The sequence below is a fragment of the Microcebus murinus genome, chromosome 18 (assembly GCF_040939455.1).
Source record: "Microcebus murinus isolate Inina chromosome 18, M.murinus_Inina_mat1.0, whole genome shotgun sequence".
NCBI classification, from domain to species: Eukaryota; Metazoa; Chordata; class Mammalia; order Primates; family Cheirogaleidae; genus Microcebus; species Microcebus murinus.
The window spans coordinates 59,795,234-59,821,413 of record NC_134121.1 but is presented as its reverse complement, the minus strand read 5'-3'; the positions used below and the strand labels follow the sequence as shown (position 1 = coordinate 59,821,413).

At 50.6% G+C, this 26,180-nt stretch overlaps 1 protein-coding gene across 1 annotated transcript; it reads right to left on the bottom strand.

Annotated features, from left to right (window-relative positions):
* Window positions 1–10,511: 10,511 nt before the first annotated feature.
* Window positions 10,512–26,138, bottom strand: AFMID (arylformamidase). The gene is made up of 11 exons (XM_075994818.1): window positions 26,085–26,138; window positions 23,924–24,014; window positions 16,223–16,327; window positions 16,099–16,147; window positions 15,010–15,095; window positions 14,847–14,919; window positions 14,566–14,663; window positions 14,238–14,316; window positions 14,020–14,155; window positions 12,684–12,788; window positions 10,512–11,018 (listed from the first exon to the last, which is right to left on the bottom strand). Exons 1-11 carry the CDS (start codon window positions 26,136–26,138, stop codon window positions 10,986–10,988), a joined length of 909 nt encoding a protein of 302 aa, XP_075850933.1. The 3' UTR covers window positions 10,512–10,985.
* Between the last annotated feature and the right edge of the window lie 42 nt (window positions 26,139–26,180).

The window sequence follows — 26,180 nt, the reverse complement described above, 5'->3', positions numbered from 1 at the left end:
AACTAATATGACAAAAGCCAGTATTTCCTGATTCCTTACTACCTATTCATCCATGAAGTTAAGTACAAATTGATGGCCTAAAATGCACCAGGCGGTTCCAAGTGCAGATGGCACAGTGGGAAATAAATCAGCAAGGTCCCTGCGTGACACCACAATCACATGTGAGCACATCACATGCAGGATGTCGCTTAGGTAGACAGCCAGAGTTCTAAGTACTGCATGTGGACCACAGGCACTGACGCTAATCTGACTGGGTTGTTTGTTGGTTTTGAGACAGAGATCTTGCTATGTTTCCCAGGCTGCTCTCCAACTCCTGGCCTCACACGATCGCCCAACCTCAGCCTCGTGAGTTGCTGGGATTACAGGTGTGCACCACCACGCCTGGCTTCCAATTAGAATTTTACTTCCACATCTTCCACCATGGCCAGTTACTTGGTCTCTCTGAGCCTCAGTTTCCTGAAATGTACATTGGGACTTGAGTCTCTGAGAATCATGAAAACAACCCTTTCTTTCTTCCCCATTTTCCACCAGCAGGAACATCACACAGACCAAAGACAGCACAGTAAGTCCTTCTGGAGGGGAACATCTAAAAAAATTTTTTAAAGGCCTATCTGTAGGCCGGGCGCGGTGGCTCACGCCTGTAATCCTAGCACTCTGGGAGGCCGAGGCGGGCGGATTGCTCAGGGTCAGGAGTTCGAATCCAGCCTGAGCAAGAACAAGACTCCGTCTCTACTAAAAATAGAAAGAAATTAATCGGCCAACTAATATGTATAGAAAAAATTAGCCGGGCATGGTGGCGCATGCCTGTAGTCCCAGCTACTCGGGAGGCTGAGGCAGGAGGATCACTTGAGCCCAGGAGATTGAAGTTGCTGTGAGCTAGGCTGACGCCACGGCACTCACTCTAGCCTGGGCAACAAAGCGAGACTCTGTCTCAAAAAAAAAAGGCCTATCTGTAATTTTTTTTTTTTTGAGACAGAGTCTAGCTCTTTCACCCAGGCTAGCGTATAGTGGCGTCATCAGAGCTCACAGCAACCTCATATTCCTGGGCTGAAGCAATCCTCCTGCCTCAGCCTCCTGAATAGCTGGGACTACAGGCACAGGCCACCACACTAGGCTTAAATTTGCCATTTTATTTTATTTTATTTTATTTTTGAGACAGAGTCTCAGTTTGTTGCCCAGGCTGGAGTGAGTGCCGTGGCATCGGCCTAGCTCACAGCAACCTCAGACTCCTGGGCTCAAGCCATCCTCCTGCCTCAGCCTCCCGAGTAGCTGGGACTACAGGCATGCACCACCATGCCCAGCTAATTTTTTGTATATATATTTTTAGTCGGTCAATTTCTTTCTATTTTTGGTATAGACGGGGTCCCACTCTTGCTCAGGCTGGTTTCGAACTCCTGGACCTCGAGCAATCTGCCCACCTTGGCCTCCCAGAGTGCTAGGATTACAGGCATGAGCCACTGCGCCTGGCAAATTTGCCATTTTAAACATTTTTAAGTGTACAGTTCAATGACATTAAATTCTTTCACACTGTTGTGTAGCCATTGCCACCCTCCCTCTCCAGAACTTTTTCATTTTCCCCAACTGTAACTCTACCTGTTAAATACTCCCCACTTTCTGTATGATTTTGTAACAAATATCTAATTCATAGATCAGCTTTTGGCTATATCAAATTTTACCAATTATACCTTCTGCCATTTTGAGCCTTCTACATTATTTCTACCCAGTTCCAGTTGTCTGGGGGCCAAAGGTTTTTTTTTTTTTGAGGCAGAGTGTCACTCTGTTGCCTTGGCTAGAGTGCCATGGCATCAGCCTAGCTCACAGCAACCTCAATCTCCTGGGCTCAAGCAATCCTCCCGCCTCAGCCTCCCAAGTAGCTGGGACTACAGGGATGCGCCACCATGCCTGGCTAATTTTTTCTATGTACTTTTAGTTGGCCAAATAATTTCTTTCTACTTTTTTTTAGTAGAGACGGGGTTTCACTCTTGCTCAGGCTAGTCTCGAATTCCTGAGCTCAAACGATCCGCCAGCCTCAGCTTCCCAGAATGCTAGGATTATAGGTGTGAGCCACTGCATCCATGGGGAGGGGGGCAAATTTTTAACATATAAATTTAGTAGCTAAGAAAATCTTGATGTTTATATCCACTTTAGTAAAGACATTTACCATGTGCAGCTTACCTCTTATCAAATTAATTTTGTTTTGTTCATTTCTACCAGTAACAATCGTTATGCACTGGACGGGAGAGTGATAGCTTATGGGAGGCTGGGGCAGGAGGGTCCCTTGAGCCCAGGAGTCCCAGCCTGCAGTGAGCTATGATGCCCCACTACATTCCAGCCTCCGTGGCAGAGCCGACAGAGTGAGACCCTGTCTTACAGAAAAAAAAAAAGCTCATAGCTTGGGTTTATCTATCAGCTTAATTCATAAGAAAATTGTGAACAACTCTGTGAAACAGAATTGGGAAAGAAAAGGAGGTTGAGAAAAACACACAGAGATTGACAAAGAGAGACCCCAGCGGGGGTGGGAAGAGAGCGTGAGGTCTTAAATGTTGTGTTGGTTGCTGAGTTTTCAGGGTCAAAGTTCTCCCTGTTCAACCTGAAAAGGTCAAGATCACTCTTGAGAGCTCTTTTTTTCCCCAAAAATACAGGCTAAGGGCTGGGCGCAGCGGCTCACGCCTGTAATCTTAGTACTTTGAGAGTTGGGGACCAGCCTGGGCAACATAGCAAGACCACATCTCTACAAAAAAAAAAAATTTTATTTATTTATTTATTTTTTTTTTGAGACAGAGTCTCGCTCTGTTGCCTGGGCTACAGTGCCATGGCATCAGCCTAGCTTCACAGCAACCTCAAACTCCTGGGCTCAAGTGATCCTCCTGCCTCAGCCTCCCGAGTGGCTGGGACTACGGGCATGCGCCACCATGCCCAGCTAATTTTTTCTATATATATTTTAGTTGTCCAGCTAATTTCTTTCTATGTATATTTTTAGTAGAGACGGAGTCTCTTTCTTGCTCAGGCTGGTCTCCAACTCCTGAGCTCAAACAATCCTCCTGCCTTGGCCTCCCAGAGTGCTAGGATTACAGGCGTGAGCCACCATACCCGGTCTCAAAAAAATTTTTTTATTAATAATTAGCCAGACAAGGTGGTGTGTTATTGGAGCCCCAGCTGATTGGGAGGCTGAGGCGGGAGGAACTCCTGAGCCCAGGAGTTGGAGGCTGTGGTGAGCTGTGATTGCACCACTGCACTCCAGCTTGGGCAACAAGGTGAGAGCCTGTCCCTAAAAAAAAATTAAAAATTGAAAAAGAAAAACCGCTGGGTAAGCTAACAGCAAACAAAACAGCATGTGTTTAATTGGTTTTTCTTCACGTAAAAGGGAGGCGATCACTTCTCAGATTCACTGGTAACTGAACTTCATTTCTGCAAATTGTCCATTCGTGCATGTCCTTTGCCCACTTCTATTGGATTAGGGACATTTTTCCAATTGCTTGCTAAGGGTTTTTATACAGAGGGACTTAGCTTCACTTGTTATGCCCCAGCCCGACCCCATTTGTTATTTGCCCTTTGATTTTGTGGTACGGGTTGTTTTTTTTTTTTTTTCTAAGTCCATTCCAGGGAAGGGCTGGGTCAACCCCCACGAGTGGAGGAAACTGTGGTATGGTTTTCCCCTGCAAAAGTTTAAAAATTTTGTGCAGTCATATTATCAGTTTCTCTGTCTGAGTTTTGGCTTCTGGTTTTCCACCTGGTTTGTTGTGCCTTGTTTCTGCCCTGCCTTGGATGGGCTGTTCCACTCCGACATGCTTTAGAAAGAGGTGCTTTGATGATTTCCTCTGGGTTTCTCCTGGTTTGTCTGTTTTTTTCTTTTTCTGTTGTATAAACAGAGCCACAGCTTATCAATCCTGGTTTTGGGTTTTGTGTTTGACGTCTCCACCCCTCTGGGAAGACCGTCAGTGGAAGGTGTGTGGAAAGGTTCAGGTCGTCATTTCCCAAGGTCTGGACAGTTTGTTCCGCGGCGGGCTGAGCTGGCGTGCTTTCCCGTGTTGGCGGCCGCTCCCCGGGCAGGTCCCGCCATCGATCTGTTTGCTCCTGTTGCAGCCACTCGTTGGGCATCGGGACCAGTGGAGACCCCCAGCCACGGGCAGAGATCTGGACGGTGTGAGGAGTCAGGGAGTGAAATCAGGTGCTGGGACCAAGTCCTCCGGCAGTTCCTGGGCACTGGGCCACCAAACGGGGCAAGGCAGGCCCTGCCCAAGCCAGACAGCGCCTTTTTAGAGCTCCCCAACTCCGCGGGAAGGAAAACTCCACGTGGGCACAGGGGCTAAGGGAAGGGAAGGAGCACAGTCGCTGACGGCAGTTACCTGGGTTTCCAGGAAGGCCACGCTCTGGGGCCCGGGGCCAGGTGCTGGGTCAGCCGGTCACGAGCCAGGGCGACAGCGGGCCAGGGTGGGCTGACCCACAGCTCGGACTCCCCCTTTCCCTCCTCCAAGCAGGAGGCCCCAGCAATGGTAAATCCTGCAACCTACTAAAAAGAAAACCTGTTGCTTAAATCAAACAAACAAACAAAAAACCCAGTGGTGTCCTCTGTGTTGGAATTGGGTGTTCTGCAAGTCACTTGCAGAGCTGGGGGGTGGAGGGGTCGGTCCGCACATCCTCACGCTCCCCTGGCCAGAAATCAGCGGCCGCCCCATGAACCCTCTACCCCTCCACCCCCTGGCCATGGACCTCTGTTCTTTTAATGTGGTAACTTTTTTGTAACTTTTTATTTTGATGTCACTTTAAGGAAAAGTTGCAAGAATAGTACAAGGAATGCTCACATACTCTTCACCCAGATTTTCCGTTTATGTTTTTTTTGTTTGTTCTGTCACTGTTTCTCAGCTTTTTCTCTCTATCGACACACCCATTCATGTTATGTATATAGCACACAATGCACATTTATATGTATGTTTCCAGGTTCTTTACCTGAATCATTTATGAGTAAGTTCAAGGCCTTGTGACATTTTACCCCTAAATACTTCATTGTCTCACATAACCACAGTACAATCATCAAAATCAGAAACATTAAAAAAAAACAAAACAAAAGAAACATTGACACAGTTGTCAAATCCAGTATATTCAGCATAACTCTAACACTCTACAAATGGGACACCTGCACTCGAATGTTTATAGCAGCACAGTTCACAATCGCAAAGTTGTGGAAACAACCCAGGTGCCCATCAATACATGACTGGATTAATAAAATGTGATATATGTATACCATGGAGTACTATTCAGCTTTAAGAAACAACGGTGATCTAGCACCTCTTGTATTTTCCTGGATAGAGCTGGAACCCATTCTACTAAGTGAAGTATCTCAAGAATGGAAAAACAAGCACCACATGTACTCACCAGCAAATTGGTATTATGGATCAACACCTAAGTGGACATATAGGAGTAACATCTATTGGTGTCAGGCGGGTGGGAGGGGGGAGGAGGGGATGGGTATATACAAACATAACGAGTGAGATGTGCAATGTTTGGGGGATGGTCACGCTTGAAGCTCTGACTCGAGGGGAAAGGGGGGATTGGGCAATATACATAAGCTTAACATTTGTACCCCCATAATATGCTGAAATAAAAAAAATCGGGCATGGTGGCTCACGCCTGTAATCCTAGCACTTTGGGAGGCCGAGGCGGGCAGATTGCTCAAGGTCAGGAGTTCGAAACCAGCCTGAAGGAGACCCCGTCTCTACCAAAAATAGAAATAAATTAATTGACCAACTAAAAATATATATACAAAAAATTAGCTGGGCATGGTGGCGCATGCCTGTAGTCCCAGCTACTCGGGAGGCTGAGGCAGCAGGATCGCTGAGCCCCGGAGATTGAGGTTGCTGTGAGCCAGGCTGATGCCACGGCACTCACTCTAGCCTGGGCAACAAAGTGAGACTCTGTCTCAAAAAGAAAAAAAAAAAAAAAAGGAAAAAAAAAGTTAAACAAACAAACAAAAAACATAACTCTGTATTAAATAAAAGTCCAATTGGCTAGGCACAGTGACTCATGCCTGTAATCCCAGCACTTTGGGAGGCCAAGGCAGGAGGATTTTTTTTTTTCTTTTTTTGAAACAGAGTCTCGCTTTGTTGCCCAGGCTACAGTGAGTGCCATGGTGTCAGCCTAGCTCACAGCAACCTCAAACTCCTGGGCTCAAGCAATCCTCTTGCTTCAGCCTCCCGAGTAGCTGGGACTACAGGCATGCACCACCATGCCCAGCTAATTTTTTCTATATATATTAGTTGGCTAATTAATTTCTTTCTATTTATGGTAGAGATGGGGTTTTGCTCTTGCTCAGGCTGGTTTCGAACTTCTGACCTTGAGCAATCTGCTCGCCTCAGCCTCCCAGAGTGCTAGGATTACAGGCGTGAGCCACCGCGCCCAGCCAGGAGGATTTCTTGAGGCCAGGAGTTCAAGACCAGCCAGAGCAACATATTGAGATCCTGTCTTTACAAAAGGGAAAATTAAGTCTGGGCAGGGTGGCTCATGCCTGTAATCCTGGCACTCTGGGAGGCTGAGTGGGTGGATCACTTGAAGCCAGGAGTAAGAGACCAGGCTGAACAAGAGTGAGACCCCATCTCTACAAAAAATAGAAAAGTTGGTTGGGTGTGGTGGCTTATGCCTGTATTCCCAGCTACTTGGGAGGCTAAAGGGGAAGGATCCCTTGGACCCAGGAGTTCAAGGCTGTAGTGAGCTGTGTGATACAGCCACTAGAGCTTAGGTGACAGAGTGAGACACTTTCTCAAAAAAGAAAGAAATATAAATATATTAATTAAAGTTTTGAAGCCATGGGCCTTGCTAAAAAACATTTAACAATCAAAAAATAAAGTTTTGGCCAGGCGCGGTGGCTCAAGCCTGTAATCCTAGCACTCTGGGAGGCCGAGGCGGGAGGATTGCTCGAGGTCAGGAGTTCAAAACCAGCCTGAGCAAGAGCGAGACCCCGTCTCTACTATAAATAGAAAGAAATTAATTGGCCAACTAATATATATAGAAAAAATTAGCCGGGCATGGTGGTGCATGCCTGTAGTCCCAGCTACTCGGGAGGCTGAGGCAGGAGGATCGCTTGAGCCCAGGAGTTTGAGGTTGCTGTGAGCTAGGCTGACGCCATGGCACTCACTCTAGCCTGAGCAACAGAGTGAGACTCTGTCTCAAAAAAAAATAAATAAAATAAAGTTTTTATTAATGTAGAAATGTTTATTAAAAGGAAGAAAAAAAAATTTTTTTTTTTTTGAGATAGAGTCTTGCTTTGTTGCCCAGGCTAGAGTGAGTGCCGTGGCTTCAGCCTAGCTCACAGCAACCTCAAACTCCTGGGCTCAAGTAATCCTCCTGCCTCAGCCTCCCGAGTAGCTGGGACTACAGGCATGCGCCACCATGCCCGGCTAATTTTTTTATATATATTAGTTGGCCAATTAATTTCTTTCTATTTTTTTTTTTTTTGAGACAGAGTCTCACTTTGTTGCCCAGGCTAGAGTGAGTGCCGTGGCGTCAGCCTGGCTCACAGCAACCTCAATCTCCTGGGCTCAAGCGATCCTCCTGCCTCAGCCTCCTCAGCAGCTGGGACTGCAGGCATGCGCCACCATGCCCAGCTAAGTTTTTCTATATATATTAGTTGTCCAATTAATTTCTTTCTATTTATAGTAGAGACGGGGTCTCGCTCTTGCTCAGGCTGGTTTCGAACTCCTGACCTGGAGCAATCCGCCCGCCTCGGCCTCCCAGAGAGCTAGGATTACAGGCGTGAGCCACCGCGCCTGGCCCAAAAGGAAGAAAATTTAAATTGCCTACCATGTCACCCTGGAGGCTAACAGGCGTGTACCCTTCCGGTCGTTACACCTACATACATGGAAATATGCCTGCCACGTGCCTGTACACGCGGCTAGGTGTCTGTTTATGTCTTCTGCTCACCTGAGTGTTCAACCTCGCGGCACAGCCTACAGGAGCAATGCTCAGCCCAGGTGTGAGGGAGGAGTTTCCCACCAGCCTGAGGAGTCTCGCAGGGCAGTTGTTACAAATATTAAATGACGTCCTACAGTTCCTGAGTCATTTCCTTTAACACATTGACTGCCACACTAGAAAAAATGTTTTTCCCCTGGGGCCACAGTGTTTTATTAAAACAAAGCAATCCTTTCTAATTTCTTATTTTTTATTGCTTTCTGTGCATGAGTTATATGAAACAAAATCTACATTTTCAGAATTAAATTGTTAATATAAATTGTAATAATAAGAACATGAAAAAGTAAGATTTTCACCAACCAGCTGCAGGATTTTGTTTCGAGCCGCCCTGGGCTCAAAACTAGCCTGAGTTGGCTGGGCGCGGTGGCTCACACCTGTAATCCTAGCACTCTGGGAGGCCAAGGCGGGCGGATTGCTCCTGGTCAGGAGTTTGAAACCAGCCTGAGCAAGAGCGAGACCCCCGTCTCTACTATAAATAGAAAGAAATTAATTGGCCAACTAATATATATAGAAAAAATTAGCCGGGCATGGTGGCGCATGCCTGTAGTCCCAGCTACTCGGGAGGCTGAGGCAGGAGGATCGCTTGAGCCCAGGAGTTTGAGGTTGCTGTGAGCTAGGCTGACGCCACAGCACTCACTCTAGCCTGGGCAACAAAGTGAGACTCTGTCTCAAAAAAAAAAAAAAAAAAAAAAACTAGCCTGAGTTAAATACAACTCACATGGCAGTCAATGTGTTAAAAGTCTAGAGTGAGGGTGTGGGGTCTGTATACCCCATACAGACCATGTGTGTTCCTACAGTGGATGTCTGGCAGTCTTCCCTTATCTGTGGGGATAGGTTCCAAGACCCCCACTTGGAACATATGCCTGAAACCAGAGATAGTATCAAACCCTGTATCATGTGGTATATAATCAGATAATCAATAATGCCACAGGGACATTTTTTTTTCTTTGTAAAGACAGTCTCGCTCTGTCACCCAGGCTGGAGTACAGTGGAGTCATCACAGCTCACTGCAACCTCAAACTCCTGGGCTCAAGCGATCCTCCTGCTTCAGCCTCCCGAGTAGCTGGGGCTACAGGTATGTGCCACCATGCCGGGCTAATTTTTCTATTTTTAGTAAAGACAGGGTCTTGCTCTTGTTCAGGCTGGTCTCCAACTCCTGGCCTCAAGGGATCCTCCCACCTTGGCCTCCCAGAGTGCTGGGATTATAGGTGTGAGCCACCGTGCCCAGCCCACAGGGAAAATTCTTGAATTGCTAGATATTCAGAGCGGGAGAAAGAGGAGGTGGGGTGGGGTGGGGTGTGGGTGGATGGACATACCTGGCTCCCTGGGAATTGCACGCAGACCTAGGGTGGGCAGAGGACGCTCGTCCTACCTGTGGATGGCGCTGTCCTCACTGTCAAGGTATTTAGCCTGAAGGCTAAGCTCCCAGGGTATTTAGGGACAGACCCAAATGTCAAATAGGACTCAGGACAGAGCAGACAGAAAGACAGAAGCAAAACAAAGACCGGCTTGGGGAAGCCCTCACTCACAGCAACGCGTCCTGTAGAGGCCAGGATGGGCCGTGCTCCATGCGCTGGGGCCAGGTGGTTCCCCTCGGGACTACTCTGCTTCAAGCAGTCACAGCGTATGCAAATGAATGAGCAGGGCTGTGTCCTGTCAACGGAAAGGAAGCCAAACTCTGCAAAATAATTTTTGCAAAATAATTTTATTTATTTATTTTTTTATTTTGAGACAGAGTTTCACTTTGTGCCCAGGCTAGAGTGAGTGACGTGGTGTCAGCCTAGCTCACAGCAACCTCAATCTCCTGGGCTCAAGCGATCCTCCCGCCTCAGCCTCCCGAGTAGCTGGGACTACAGGCATGCGCCACCATGCCTGGTTAATTTTTTGTATATATATTTTTAGTTGGCCAATTAATTTCTATTTTTAGTAGAGGTGGGGTCTCGCTCAGGCTGGTTTCAAACTCCTGACCTCGAGCAATCCACCCGCCTTGGCCTTGCAAAATAATTTTAAAGAGTTTTACTCTGAGCCAAATTTGAGGACCATGACCCGGAGCCACGCCCAAGAAGCCTTGAGCAAGTGGACTCACTGTGGCAGGGTTACAGTTGGTTTTTATATATTTCAGGGAGACAGCGGTTACACCTAAAGTCATAAATCAACACATGGGAGGCATACCTTGGATTGGTCTGAAACAGTGGGCCATCTCAAAGTGGGGGCTTACAGATTACAGGTGGGTTTAAAGATTCTTTGACTTGTAATTGGTCAAAGACAGGAAGCTTTCTCTAAAGGCTTGGAATGTAAAGATAAGTAAGTCTGTTAACCAGAGACAAGCCACCGGACTTGGGCATATATTTGTTGTGTAAATTGAGGAACTGCAGGTGTGTCTTGCATAGCCTTAGGCCTATTAATGGGTTACAAAGGATGTCCCCAAGAAGGGAGGGGGTGTTATGAGGCATGTCTGACCTCCCTCCTCATGGCGGCAATTTAGTTTTAGGATAGCCCCTTGGCCAGGATGGGGTCCATTGAGTCACCGGTGAAGGAAGGCAGGGGGAGGCAGGAAGGCTTAGGATTTTATTTTAGTTCACAGTTCCAATACAACTTTATTTATGAATGCTGAAAACTGAGTTTTATATAATTTTTACATGTTACGAAATTTCTTTTTTGGTTCTTTTTGAACGGTCTAAAAATGTAAAACCATTCTTAGCTTAAGGGTCACACAAACACAGGTGTCAAGTTGGGGCTGAGTCATTTTTGTCATGTCGTGTCAGCAGGCACAGTGGCCAGACTTGGCAGAGAGGCAGCTCAGGGTGTGACCTGTGGACCTTCCCCAGAGCCAGATCCGGGCCGAGAGGAGGGAGGATGAGGAGACCGTCACGAGCGTCCATGGCAGTGGGAAGAAGGGGCTCCTGTCGGGGGAGGAAGCCCCCCTGGGCCATGCTGGGTGCCCTGGGAAGCCGGCTTCACTCTGAAGACCCCTTGAGTAGCTCCCAGAATCGGGGTGCATGCAGGCCGGGGTCCGGGTGTCATCAGAACTCCTGAAATATTGTTTTCAATATAATCTGCAGCAGGAAGAGACGACACAAAAGCCTAAGAATTGGAGCTGCTCTCTCCAGGGATTAAAGAAACGGGGTGTCTTTCTTAGGCTCCTTTCTTAGGTTTTCTGGGTGTTTGTTCTTTCCACAGTTAAAAAAAAAAAAGTTAAGGCCGGGTGCGGTGGCTCACGCCTGTAATCCTAGCACTCTGGGAGGCCAAGGCGGGCAGATTGCTCGAGGTCAGGAGTTAGAAACCATCCTGAGCAAGAGCAAGACCCCGTCGCTACTATAAATAGAAAATAATTAATTGGCCAACTAATATATACACAAAAACTTAGCCGGGCATGGTGATGCATGCCTGTAGTCCCAGCTACTCGGGAGGCTGAGGCAGGAGGATTGCTCGAGCCCAGGAGTTTGAGGTTGCTGTGAGCTAGGCTGATGCCACGGCACTCACTCTAGCCTGGGCAACAAAGCGAGACTCTGTCTCAAAAAAAAAAAAGTTAATATAGGAAAGCAAACTAAAGGACAATGGCAAAGAAAACAAAAATTAAGAAAAATTTATAGAAAAGAAAAAGATATAAAAAAAGAGTTAAAAAAAGAAAAAAGTTAATACATGAATTCAAGTTGTAGGATAAAGAAGAATTAAAATTAAAATAGGAAAAAATAAAATAAATGAAATAAGAAAAAGAAGAAGGAAAAAGAAAATATGGTAATGAACTAAAACAATAAAAAAAAGTAATATGCACATGTTCATGGTAGAAAATGTAGATTTTTAAAATGTGGACTTTCAATAGCACGGATATTTTTTCATATGCATACACGCACATCCAAAGGTCTAGCTACTTATGTAGTATGAAACCAGGAATGCACTAGATCAGTTGTTTCTCGTGGTTTTGCTCTCACAAAATCTAATCTGAATCAGTTTCACATATCCTAAGTAGTTTTCACAAATGTGATCTTATTGCCTGGTTATATCATAATTCAACCTTCCTGCATACCTAGGTTGTTTCCAAGTTCCAAATATTAACAAAGAACATCTTGGAGCGTTTCATTGGTAACACTGAAGTCAAACTCCTAGTGGTAGAATTCCTGGGTCAGTGGGTTTGGCCGCGCTTTGCCACGCTGAGCCCCAGACGTGTCAAGCAAACTCAAGCTCCCAACAGCAGAACCCTGGACAGCTTGGAGCATTAATTTTTTTTTTTTTGAGACAGAGTCTAGCTCTGTCATGCTCGCTGGAGTGCGGTGGTGTCCACCTAGCTCACAGCAACCTCAAATTCCTGGGCTCAAGCGATCCTCCAGCCTCGGCCTCCCACAGTGCTAGGATTAGAGGCCACCGCATCCATCCAGCTCTTGCTTTTATTCCTAGACACACATAGGCCAACACTTTCTCCACCTGTCTCTCCCCGCCCAGGTAGCCACGTGCAGATCCCCCCTGTGTACCCAGGGCCAGACTTCTCGGAGATCAGCCGGGGCTGCCCCAGAGGGAGGCGGAGTGTGTGGGAAGCAAGTGCGGCATTCGACCCCGGCACCGGCACCCAGGGGTGCCCCAGCCTGCTGGGTGCCAAAGAACCTCAGGTGGCTCCTTTGTGCAGCGCTGCCCACCATCCCCTCGTGCGTCTAAGGGGCCGGGCCGGGAGCCCCACTGTCCCTGTAAAGGGGCTGCTGGGCGGCTGGGAAGGGACCCGGCCCTACCTGCGTGAGCACGTAGTCCTCCTGGGTCAGATTCTCGATGATTTCAAAGTGATCCACATCTCGGAGCTCTTCAAACGCCGCTTTCCACCCCCCTCGGCACAGGGTCTGGGCAGGAAAAACGCGGGAAGAGGAAGGGTGAGGCTGCAGGAGCGGAGGCTGGGGCCCTCCTCACCTTGCCCAGCCAAGTATTTGTTATTTTTTTGTTTCTTTTTTTTGAGACAGAGTCTCGCTCTGTTGCCCAGGCTAGAGTGAGTCCCGTGGCGTCAGCCTAGCTCACAGCAACCTCAGACTCCTGGGCTCAAGCGATCCTCCTGCCTCAGCCTCCTGAGTAGCTGGGACTACAGGCATGCACCACCATGCCCGGCTAAGTTTTTGTATATATATTAGTCGGCCAATTAATTTCTTTCGATTTATAGTAGAGATGGGTTCTCGCTCTTGCTCAGGCTGGTTTCGTTGTTTTTGGTTTTTTTTTTGAGACACAGTGTCACTCTGTTGCCCGGGCTAGAGTGAGTGCCGTGGCATCAGCCTAGCTCACAGCAACCTCAAACTCCTGGGCTCAAGCGATCCTCCTGCCTCAGCCTCCAGAGTAGCTGGGACTACAGGCATGCACCACCATGCCTGGCTAAGTTTTTCTTTTTTTTTTTTAATTTTTTTTTCTTTATTTATAATTTATACTTCATTTTTTTTTTATTTCAGCGCAACTTCATTTTACCCTAAAACCGGCTAATTTTTTCTATGTATTTCAGTTGGCCAATTAATTTTCTTTCTATTTATAGTAGAGACGGGGTCTCGCTCTTGCTCAGGCTGACCTTGAGTGATCCACCCGCCTTGGCCTCCCAGAGTGCTAGGATTACAGGCGTGAGCCACCACACCCTGCTTTGTTGCCCAGGCTAGAGTGAGTGCCGTGGCGTCAGCCTAGCTTACAGGAACCTCAAACTCCTGGGCTCATGTGATCCTCCTGCCTCAGCCTCCCGAGTAGCTGGGACTACAGGCATGCACCACCATGCCCGGCTTATTTATATATATATATATATATATATATATATATATATATATATATATATATATTAGTTGGCCAATTAATTTCTCTCTGTTTATAGTAGAGACGGGGTCTCGCTCTTGCTCAGGCTGGTTTTGAACTTCTGACCTCAAGCAATCCATCCGCCTTGGCCTCCCAGAGTGCTGGGATTACAGGCGTGACCCACCGCGCCTGGCCTCAGTAAGTATTTGTTGAATGAATGATTGACAGTCTTGGGTCCACTTGGGTGAAGGCAAGAAGATAATGAGAAGATGACATGACCCTTGATTCCGGCCGCAAACTGGGCACTGGGAGTACCTGATAAAACTCCCTGGACTGCCGCTGGAATTCGGGGGAGTCATGCTGGCCCACGATCACCAGCACGTGGCAGGTGGGATCCACAGGCTGCGTCAGGGCCATCAACAGCTGGGGGCTGTTCCTCTGAGCGTCCTCCCTGATGTAGGGGGTGTGGGGAGTCAGGGCAGGGAGAAGCCAGGCTCCAGGTGAGCCGGGGCTGGGGTGGGTGGATGACTCACAGTGTCAGGTGCAGAGGGGCGTTCTGCGAGGTGCACAGGATGGGCTCCAGGTCGTAGACCCCACTCACCAGGAAAAAGCCTGGGAAGAGGAAGAACAGTCCCGTGACCCGGCTCGGGTGCAGCGAGACAGGCAGCCCACCCTCCAGGCCAGGGGGGCAAACCAGGGAGGCGGGGTGGCAAGAGGAAGCAGAGAGGGCCCTGCTCACAGGGCTCAAAGCCCTCGTGGTCAAGCCGCTCCCAGCTGCTGGGACTTGGAACAGCTGGTCCAAACCTCAGGCCCGTCTGGAGGGTGAAGGCCGCCCAGCCAGGCTGCAGTCCCCGTGGAGACCTTTGAGGTTGGGCGTGACTCCAAGCTCGGTCCAGTCGGCCAGGAGCATCATGGCGGCCAGCTGGGCCCCCGCCGAGTGTCCACACAGGTAAATTCCCCTGCGATGGGTCAGAGCAAAGAGCTGCATTTGCATTAAGTTTCCCCACAGTGTCAGGCCAGTACCGAGAAGTCCCACTTTGCCTTCTGCTCCACGGGCCAGAGGGGCAGCATGGCTGCATCCAGTGGGCCTGGTCCCCCCACCCGGCAGGTCCAGCAAGCGGGAAACAAGCAGCGACACCCACTCATTGTGCGGGTACCGCTTCTGCACAAACGCGATGCTCCGCGTCACCTGGTCTACCATCTGGTCCAGGCTGCCTGCACAGAGAGCTCGAGCCAGGTTGGGGGCTCCCTCCCTCCCCATCAAAGCCCACCAGCCCTTGGACCTGCAGCCACCGCCCCTCTTACCTCTGGGGGCAATGTCATAAGCCACTGTCACCACGGCCACTCCTTGTGCTGTCAGGGGCTCCGCCATGAAGGCAGACTCGTCTTTACTGCAGAAAGAGACAGACATGGGACGACTGGAGGCAGCTTGGCCGCCGTGCTGCTTCCCCGTGTCCGGGACACGCCCCGTGCCTGACGTTCGGTCCACGCAGAGCGTCGTCTCTCTCACTGCGAGCCACGTCCTGCGAGAACTCTGCTGGGTCACGCGGGCTTTTACCTTGACTGCAGAGTGGCCTGGACGTGCTTCTCACTGTGGGGACTGGGTTGAACTGTGTCCCCCCAAAAGACATGTCCAAGTCCCAACCCCAGAACCTATGAATGTGACTGAATTTAGAAATAAAGTCTTTGCAGACAGCATTAAGAATCTTGAGGTGAGGCCGGGCGTGGTGGCTCACGCCTGTAATCCTAGCACTCTGGGAGGCCGAGGCGGGCGGATTGCTAGAGGTCCGGAGTTCGAAACCACCCTGAACGAGACCCCATCTCTACTAAAAATAGAAAGAAATTAATTGACCAACTAAAAATATATACAAAAAATCAGCCGGGCATGGTGGTGCATGCGTGTAGTCCCAGCTACTCGGGAGGCTGAGGCAGGAGGATCGCTTGAGCACAGGAGTTTGAGGTTGCTGTGAGCTAGGCTGATGCCACGGCACTCACTCTAGCCTGGGCAACAAAGCGAGACTCTGTCTCAAAAAAAAAAAAAAAAAAGAATCTTGAGGTGAGATCATCCTGGATTATTAGGGTGAGCCCTGAATCCAATGACTGGTGCCCTTGTAAGAAAAAAGAAGGGGGATTTCGGGCACGGAAACTCAGAGCATGGCGGTGGACGGAGCAGACTGCAGGGACGCAGCGAGCTCCTGGGCTGGTGGAGGCTCAGGGAGGCGGGAGGGACCCTGCCGAGAGCTTCAGAGGGAGCATGGCTCTGCCCATCCCCTGGTGTCTGGCCTCCAGGGTGCAGGAGGACATGCTCTTGCTGAAGCCACCAGAGTGTGGCAGTTTGCTGCGGCAGCTGCAGGAGACCAACCTTTTGCTCCACAGTCCGAATGCCCCGCTCACCTTCCGCACTGCCAGTATCCGCCGTGCACAAACACGAAGACGGGAAAGGCTGTAAAAGCAAGGGGCCGTGTGGGCAGGGCTGGCCCCAGAGCCCTGCGGCAGAACCCCCAGCCCCCGCGCCGACCTTCAGGTGCCTCGTGCGGAAGGTAGATGTCCAGTGTCTCCCCTGTGGCATCTCCATAGGGGACGTGCAGCAGGCTCCTCCTGGTGGCCCGGGCCCTCCTGGTGGCTGTCTCGGAAACAGACAGGTCACTGTCAGCACTACAGTGGCAGCAATTTCTGATTCCGCTGCGGTAGAGCCCTTTTGGCTGAAAGCGTCCCTGGGTTGACCAGTGAGCTTCAGCTGTGAGCACCTCCCAGGAAAGAGGATTCCCCAGGCCCGGCGTGTGTCTCCGAGGGAACCAGGTTCTGGGAGGTCGGTGCCACGTTACGACATGCTTATCCTCTGCACCACGCACCCTGGGCTGTGCCCTCTAGGGAGCACGAACGTTCCCAAATATTTGGAAAAATAATCTTCTAGGCAAACAAGATGGAAACTCACTTGAAACCAGCAGAGGATGGAGCAATATGAATATATACTGAGTGCCACAGGGGAACAGCTCAGAGCAATGTGGACATTGGCCACGGCCTGGGTGGGGAGGAAGGACGAAGGGCGCCGAGAGGGAAACAGGCGTGGAGGCGGGAGCGGCTCTGCTCACGTTTTAGTAGGGAAGTGCCTCCAGATGTCCCCCGACATCACCAAAGCCAGGCAGATGAGCTGCTCAGACGCTGAGTTGGAGAGAGTGTAAAGTGTAAGCTCTTCAGGAGGGCAATTTGGAAATATGCAACAAACCCCCAAGTCCTTATCTGCATTTATTACAAGGGAATAATCAGAATATTCCCAAGGGTTTGTTTTAAGGATGCTCGCAGCAATGCTGTGTAGGAGAGCAACAGCACTGGACACAGCTCACGAGACCCGATTAGTCAATACGGTAGGGTGCACCCCCCCCCCCCCCGTGCTTTCCATCCCGGCATTCATCATTTGGTGGGGGGACACAGAGTCTCACTCTGTTGCCCAGGCTAGAGTGAGTGCCGTGGTGTCAGCCTAGCTCACGGCAACCTCAAACTCCTGGGCTCAAGCGATCCTCCTGCCTCAGCCTCCCGAGTAGCTGGGACTACAGGCATGCGCCACCATGCCCGGCTAATTTTTTCTATATAGCCACCATGCCCAGCTAATTTTTTCTATATATTTTTGGTAGGTCATTTAATTTCTTTCTATTTATAGTAGAGACGGGGTCTCGATCTTGCTCAGGCTGGTCTCCAACTCCTGACCTCGAGCGATCCTCCCACCTTGGCCTCCCAGAGTGCTAGGATTACAGGTGTGAGCCACCGCGCAGGGCCAGCTCATAACTTTTCAAAGGTGAAATTCCCCTAAACATTTAAACATAGTTACAAAATAGGATTAAATGCTTAATAAACACTTCAAAGTATAATCACAGCTCGGTGTGGTGGTGGCTCAGGGCTAGGGAGGCCTGGGTAGGGGAACTGCCTGAGGCCAGTAGCTGGAGACCAGCCTGGCCACACAGCAAGACCCTCTCTACAGTAAATACATAGATAATGATAATGGAAAAGAAACTAGAATCACATACTGGATTCGCTTAACAGGATCTGTGGCTCTAATCAATTAAAACGTACCCATTTGGAAATGGCTTGATTCTGCTCAAGGTGTCCTGCGCAGTGGTGTGAGGACGCACAGACAGCTTCTCTTTATTTCCTCTTTCCCAGTTACCCCATACCCTGTTCAGTGGTTGCCTGTCCATTTATTCATCCAGCCACTCTGGTTGCTCTGGACGAACACCCTGGGGCCACTGGAGACCCCGCTCTTTCTCAAGCCACATCTGATCCTCGGGAAGTCCTGTTGGCTTTTATCCTGAATGCGGAGTCTCCTCCCCACGCTGGCAGGACCCCCCTTCACCTGCCCCCTGGAAGGGAGCCACCACCTGCCTCTACCTGGACTCCCTACAGCCACAGCGCCAGCCAGTTACAACGTGCTCCAACCCTTCCGGGCCCTGTCTGAGCCAGCTCAGCCTGCCATAACAAAATACCACAGCCTGGGTGGCTCCACCAACCAGAAATCTATTTTCTCACAGTTCTGGAGACTGGAGGGCTGGTGTCTGGTGACGGCTGTTCCCTGCCTTGCAGACTCGAAACCCATCCTTTGCTCAAGGCGTCTGGACTGTCTCCAAGGCCACAAAATCACAAGCAACCCTGCCGTGAATAGCCTTGTACATCCATCACTGCACCGTGCGTGAGTGTCTGGAGGAAGTGTTCTCAGCAGCGGAATTCTGGGTCAAAAGGAGTTGCATTTGTCATTCGGAGGCCATTGCCAACTGCCCTGCCCGAGGGTTTGCCAACAACCCTGCCCTGGCACACCGTGAAGGTGACTGAGCCACACAGTCTCGCAGGAGTGGGGTGACTCAAAGGTAGTGATTTAATTAACACAAGAGTTCTCAAAGCGTATGAATAGACTAGGTTAATGTGCTAAAACTAAGAAAAAGATAATGAAATTTATGTTCTAAATTGAGTAGCAATTAAACCAGGCAGCTGTAGGAGTTCATTAGCACGTATAAATCTCCCCCAGATATTAAAAGCCTCTACTGACCCTGAGAAAGGTAGATTGCCTCTCTCTAGGAGGTACCTCAGCGGCCAGCAGTGGGAGGGCAGGTGGGGTGCAGAGACAGAAATGAAGTGATCTGGCCGGGCGCGGTGGCTCAGCCCTGTAATCCTAGCACTCTGGGAGGCTGAGGTGGGGGGATTGCTCGAGGTCAGGAGTTCAAAACCAGCCTGAGCAAGAGTGAGACCCCATCTCAACTAAAAATAGAAAGAAATTAATTGGCCAACTAATATATAGAGAAAAAATGAGCCGGGCATGGTGGCGCATGCCTGTAGTCCCAGCTACTCGGGAGGCTGAGGCAGGAGGATCGCTTGAGCCCAGGAGATTGAGGTTGCTGTGAGCTAGGCTGATGCCACAGCATTCACTCTAGCCTGGGCAACAAAGTGAGACTCTGTCTGGAAAAAAAAAAAGAAAGAAAAAGAAAAAAGAAATGAAGTGACCTGTGGCCTCCTCCCTCCAGAGTGTGAATCCTGCCAGCCCCCTAGGCCCTGAACTCAAGGGCAGGAACACAGGAGGGCTTCAACGAGACACCCCAGAATAAACCTTATTGAAAACTTCCTTTCTCATTAAAGCAAAAATTCAAAAATTGGGTTTCACAACCCAAAGCCTCCAAACTCTCACAGATAAAAACTTCAGGCCCTCAGAAGCCTGTTCCATGGACCTGACCTGAGCATTGTGTTATAGCAGTTAGGGGAAGTGGAGGCCGGAACCCCTGAGACTAACCCAAGTGTGGGACAGGGAGGCCAGGCAGATAAGCACAGAAGGCCGAAGCCCAAGGGTTTATTACTGGTTTGAGAGGTAATCGCTCCAATTCATTTAGCAAACAATTATTTACATAAGCATCAGCCACAGGCCTGCACTGTTCTAGATATCTGAGATACAGCGGTGACCAAAATAGTTCAAAACCCTTACTGTGGCCGGGCGCGGTGGCTCAAGCCTGTAATCCTAGCACTCTGGGAGGCCGAGGTGGGCAGATTGCTTGAGGTCAGGAGTTCGAAACCAGCCTGAGCAAGAGTGAGACCCCGTCTCTACTATAAATAGAAAGAAATTAATTGGCCAACTAATATATATATAGAAAAAATGAGCCGGGCATGGTGGCGCATGCCTGTAGTCCCAGCTACTCTGGAGGCTGAGGCAGCAGGATCGCTTGAGCCCAGGAGTTTGAGGTTGCTGTGAGCTAGGCTGACGCCACGGCACTCACTCTAGCCTGGGCATCAAAGTGAGACTCTGTCTCAAAAAAAAAAACAAACCCTTACTGTGTGCGGCTGGCTGCTTAGTGAGGGTGACAGGCCCTGAGAGATAGGATCAGGTGGGGACACGGAAGGCAGGGAAGGAGACGCTGGGCAGAGACCAGAGCCGCCCTTGAGAAGCGAGTGCCTCTGGCCAGAGCGGCTGCCAGGCCCCGGGGCCACGCTGGACAGGCTGGGCGCCAGGTCAGGGCGCAGGGGAAGGTCTGGGGCTCAAGTCACAGTGAGTTCTTGGCCAAATCCCTGAGAACCAAAGTGAGAAAAGCCCTCTGTTGCAGGAGGAGGGGAGGAGGGCAGCAGAGGCTGGGAGCCAAGGGCTGCAGGAACAGGGGCAGGGGTCCCAGAAGACAGAGGCCTGGCCCCCAAAAGCTAAAAGGGGGAACGACCCAGTGTCCATGGGGTGAACAAAGTGTGGACCACGGCTTGGTCATAGGAAGGAGTGAAGCACTGACACCTGCCACAGGAAGGAGCCTCCAAAACCCAGAGCCAGAGACGCCAGACACAAGGCCACGATGGCATGAGGATGGACAGGCGGACCCTCGGGATGGAAGTCGAAGGGATGGGGGGGCGCCCGCGCATGCGCGTGGGGTGTCTCTCGCAGTGATGAGAATGCCTTGGAACTTGCTAGTGGTTGCAACGGCTGCACAGCACTGTCAATGCTCCTGAACTTTAAAATGGTTAAAATGGTAAATTAAGTTACGAGTATTTTACCATGGCAAAAAAAAAAAAAAAAAAAATGGGGGTTTGTATTTCCTACGCCTTCGTTTCCTTCCTTTTGTTTTTTTTTCTAAAAGAGAACAAAACGCCCGGAGGCACCGCGCACCAAGGCGGGAAAGGTCCGCGGAGACCGAGCCTGTCAATCACGAGGCCACACCCACCGCCCCGGCGATTGGCTGTCCCAGGGCGGGGCGGGGCCTGAGCGCCGGCCTTCGGAGCCGCCCACGCCCGGACCTCGGTGACCTGCAGGGACCTCTGAGCCGGCGCGCCCTGCAGCTGGGGGACAGAGGGTCAGCTTATCTAGGGCTCCCGAGAATGTCCCCACTTCCCACTGCGGGTCAGGGGCCCCGGCGCGACACCAGCGTCCCCCCGGCCCAGACCTGCAGGTGTCGGAACCGGAGCTCGCCAAGCAACGTGATGAGCACCAAACAGGCTGAGAACTCGGTAGAAAATAGCCAGTCCCCCATCAAGAAGTGTTTTGTGCAAACTTTTTAACGCATGCATGTGTATTAAAATAGGATGTACACTACTTTTTAAGTTGCGGTAAAATATACATAAAATTCACCATCTGAACCATTTTTAAGTGTACGGTGGCATTAGGCACTTTCACATTATTGTGACCAACTCCAGAACCCTTTTCATCTTCTAAGACTGAAACTGTCCCCATTCAACAATAAAGCCCCATTCCTCCCAGCCTGCAGCCCCTGGCAACCATCCTACTGCCTCTTCTTACAAACCTGACTCTTCCAGGAGCCTCATTTAAATGGAATCATACAGTGTTTGTCCTTTTGCATCTCGAAAAAATATGTATACTGCATTTCGTTTATTGTAAAGTGTATGTTTACTGAAGGTCATGGTGAAACAAATTTAAAAGCTATTGGTACTCTGGGAGGCCGAGGTGGGTGGATTGCTCTAGGTCAAGAGTTCGAAACCAGCCTGAGCGAGACCCCATCTCTACTAAAAAAAAAAAAAAAAAATAGAAAGAAATTAATTGACCAACTAAAAATATATATACAAAAAATTAGCCGGGCATGGTGGCGCATGCCTGTAGTCCCAGCTACTCAGGAGGCTGAGGCAGGAGGATCGCTTAAGCCCAGGAGTTTGAGGTTGCTGTGAGCTAGGCTGACGCCACGGCACTCACTCTAGCCTGGGCAACAGAGTGAGACTCTGTCTCAAAAAAAAAAAAAAAAAAAAAGATATAGGTGGAGGAAATAGTTAACACCAACCTTTGCCAGCTTCCTCCTGCTGTCTACTCTTTAACAGCAGTTAGACTCTGTCCCCCACACCCCTGCCAAGGGAGGCCAGGCCTTGGTAGGGGATCAAGGTAGTTGGTGAAGAGAACATCCCCCACTGCAAGCTAACACATCAATGTTTTAAGGACGAACACAAATCAAAAATAAGAAAAAAAATTTGCTTCTCCCTGGTACAAAAAAGGAAAAGCACTTATTTTAGGAAAGTTATTGTTGTACATCTTTTTTTTTTTTTTTTTTTTGAGACAGAGTCTCACTTTGTTGCCCAGGCTAGAGTGAGTGCCGTGGCGTCAGCCTAGCTCACAGCAACCTCAAACTCCTGGGCTCAAGCGATCCTCCTGCCTCAGCCTCCCGAGTAGCTGGGACTACAGGCATGCGCCACCATGCCCAGCTAATTTTTTTCTATATATATTCGTTGGCCAATTAATTTCTTTCTATTTATAGTAGAGACGGGGTCTCGCTCTTGCTCAGGCTGGTTTCGAACCCCTGAGCTCAAAGGATCCACCCGCCTCGGCCTCCCAGAGAGCTAGGATTACAGGCGTGAGCCACCACGCCCGGCCTGTTGTACATCTTTTTCTCTGCTTCTTTGAGATGGATGTAAATATTTTTAAAAGCCAAGTAAGTCTCTGGCCAGTTCTGCAGTCTAGGAATGTGTTTCACAAAGACCTGGGGGCCACTCTGAAATACACTTCTCAAAGAAGATAACTTCAGATTCCGTGGGAGGGTAGGAGCAAAATCAATGCCAAAAAATCCATGATGAACCAAATATAAAAATTTTAAACAGAGACAAGCTCCAACCTGGCACTTGCACCCAACCCCCCGCCCTGTCGGGCTTGCGATGTTCATCTGTGAAATGGGCCAGTTGTCCCTGCGGCACCCCCTGTCTACCAGGGCCGCAGTCAAAGGCAGGCAGGCGAAAGCTGGCTAAATTACAGCACTCCCCGGCTTACCAAGATTGCTAAAGAGAGTTTCTGAGCACACAGGGCAGCACACTCTTAGCTCCTGCTTTTCACACCCCACCCCCTTTCTCAATGGGGTCAGCTCTTTTATCCCTCAAAGCAATTAAGGTTCCCTTCAAAATCGTGTATGTTTCGCCACATGAGCTTGCATCTCTATCGGGCAAATAGAGATGTATTTGGCATAGAGTTGGGCACAGCAAGGGACCCTAGGAAACAGCTCTATCCCTTATCTATCAGGACAAGGGGGATGGTGGAATGTGCTGGAAGAAATCCCCAACAAGTCTGTTCCTCCTGGGTTATCTCTGTTTAGAAAACCACTAATCCCAGGAGCCCGGAGCCCAGGCAGCAGCTGCTTCTGAAAGGCTGGTTCAGCCTGCTGAAGCATGGCAGACTTGCAAGTCTGCCAACATCCAGTGTTCCCCACTGAGCAAACACAGGCTGGCTGTGTCCAAAACCACACTTCTTCCTTGGTGCCTGCTGCCCAACCCAGCACAAATACTTCCCCAAGTGTTCAAATCGTGGTGCAACACTCTGCAGACACAGGACAGAGATGAAAATTTTCCTTAAGACTTTACTAATCCAGCCCTGATTTTATTAAAGAAAAGAAAAAAAAGCCTTCATTTATTTTTATAAATGGCAACAGCATTCCACATTCAGCAGCGGAGGGGGAATCTTCCTTTCTCCACTTTACCTTCCTATGAAACCACGGCATGTGGCCTCGTGGGCCTGGGCATCATTGGCTGAGCAAGAGGGGAGGTCAAGCATGGTCAACCCAGCCCTGGACTATACCCAGGCCTCCCTTGCCTCCATTGGTCCCTGCCCCAAGAGGCCCTGGGCTAGCCACCCATGAGTAAGGAAAGCTTACAAACCACCTGGTGGCCGGGAAATGGCCCTCAAGGCTCAGGTGGTGCAGCACCTCCTCCCTCCCCCCAGCATTCTGAACCACTGCCACATGCACCCATGCCACCCGACTCGGCCACGGAGAGGTCACACCAGTACCCTCGATTCCTATCTGTGTGTAAGTCCTCAAGGCTTCCTCTGCTCCCAGTCGGACGACCCATCTGCTGGGGGAGTATTGATTCTCCAACTCCTGCAGGACACAGACACAGGCTCTGTAAGACCCTCGTTCTCAACACAGAGTGTGCCCCACCCCTGTGCATGCCTGCATCCTCCTCTCTGCCTGGAGAAGCCCCCTCCCCAGTATCCCATGCGCTCGAACATGCCCTCAGCTTCCTTAGATCCCCTCCAACCTCCAGCCTGGCAATGCGCTCCCCACCCTCGTCCCACAAGGTGCCCCACTCGCTGCCTCAGATCCAAGGTCTAGAGGTGCCCCAGCAACAGCAGCCGTGCCTTTGACCAGCCTTAAGGGGAGACAAGGTTCCATAAATGCATCCACTGAATGCCGTCGTGGGCACCACTCCTACAGCAGCTAGGGCCACAGCAGGCCAGGCGGCTGGGGTGGCCACTGCAAAGAAGGAGGTCATCTTCCTGGAGAGGGTGCAATTCTGACTGCAGGAGGACCCAGCACAGTCAAAGGCACAAAAGTGAGGAGGAAGGAATCAAAAGTCAGTTTGCACTGCACTTGACTAGTCTTAAAAAAATAAACGTCAGTTTGCAAATGCTGACAGGCCAGAAAGCTGAAGCAGACTGGTAAGACTGGGAAGCTGGGGCTGGAGGAGGGAGGGCCGTCGACGTCAGGCTGATATGTTCAGACTTAATGCAGAAAGGAACAAGGAACCGGGTTTTGGAGAAAGCCAACAAACATCACGGGAAATCTGAAGACAAGGGGGCCTCGTGGAAAAGCCTGAGGCCAAACGCCATCACTTCCTGGCTGTTTTACCCTGGGCAAGTTAGTCCCTAGGATTCTGTCCCTCATTGGTAGAGTGGGCATACTGGCCTCCTCACAGGGTTACAGAGATGAGGCAGGTCAGTGGAGGGAAGTGAACACCCAACTGTGGGTTGCCTCCTCTGCCAGTTGAACGGGGCTCTGGCCAGAGGTCCTTGGATCTGTACAATCTATACCTGTGAAGGTTGTTATCTGTAGGGTGCTTGCAGCCACACCTGACCTACTCCATGACTGCCGCCGTCATCTTTATTCCTACTATTTATGATAATGATGATGCAGTGGGTTTCTGAGAGTCCCCTAATAGCGTAGGCAAGCATGTGTGTGTGTGTGTGTGTGAGAGAGAGAGAGAAAGAGAGAGAGAGAGAGAGAGAGAGAATTTGATTTCCTGGGAGAGAGAGGGAGGGAGGGAGGGAGGGAGAGAGAGACAGAATGTGATTTCCTGGGGCAGTATCTATAACTTTTGCCAGATTTTCAGCTGTGTCCACGACTGGAAAAAGAACCACTGCCTGAAATGCAGGTACACTACGTAGGAAATTATAATCGAATGATAATCAATAACAAGTGCCAGATACCATACCATGCGTTCAGCGTCATTTCCAAGCCAGACCCAAGCACACTGCATAAGCTCAGCTCAACGTCGGAAACCTTGGCCCCTGACCAGACTGCGGGCCTGTGGATATTAACCAGGACCTCCATGTTCTCTATCCTCAAAACCAGACTAACAGAAATCAGACCATGGTACTCAAGCATTCGCGACCTGGCACACAGTAGACGCTCAACGTGCCCCGAGGAATGACCTAGAAGGCCGCTGAGTTTCCTTCTTGGAATTCCAATGTAATCGATGAGCTGATTACAGTTATCAGCTCCCACGTCACCAGTGAGCTGAGCTCGCGGCCCGGCCCCCCGTCCCTCCCTGCAGCCCCCCGTCCCTCCCTGCAGCCCCCCGTCCCTCCTGCAGCCCCCCCGTCCCTCCTGCAGCCCCCCGGCCCTCCTGCAGCCCCCCGGCCCTCCCTGCAGCCCCCGGCCCTCCCTGCAGCCCCCCCCCCGGCCCTCCCTGCAGCCCCCCGTCCCCCCTGCAGCCCCCCGGCCCTCCCTGCAGCCCCCCGGCCCTCCCTGCAGCCCCCCGTCCCTCCCTGCAGCCCCCCGTCCCTCCCTGCAGCCCCCCGGCCCCCCTGCAGCCCCCCGGCCCTCCCTGCAGCCCCCCGGCCCTCCTGCAGCCCCCCCCCCCCGGCCCTCCCTGCAGCCCCCCCCCGGCCCTCCCTGCAGCCCCCCCGGCCCTCCCTGCAGCCCCCCGGCCCTCCCTGCAGCCCCTACCTCTGCAGACATGCTCTTCCAGGGAGCCCCAGGATCGTCCCCGCGCACGTCCATCGCGCGCTCCAGCCGGCGGCGTGCGCCCAGCTACTTTATCCT

Coding starts and splice junctions, on each gene's coding strand:
- AFMID (XM_075994818.1), bottom strand. CDS start 26,138: ATGGACGTGCGCGGGGACGATCCTGGGGCTCCCTGGAAGAGCATGTCT. Junction 14,920..15,009: donor TTATGACATTGCCCCCAGAG/GTAAGAGGGGCG, acceptor CTCTCTGTGCAG/GCAGCCTGGACCAGATGGTA. Junction 11,019..12,683: donor AGGACTACGTGCTCACGCAG/GTAGGGCCGGGT, acceptor TTCCTGCTGCAG/ATTATATTGAAAACAATATT.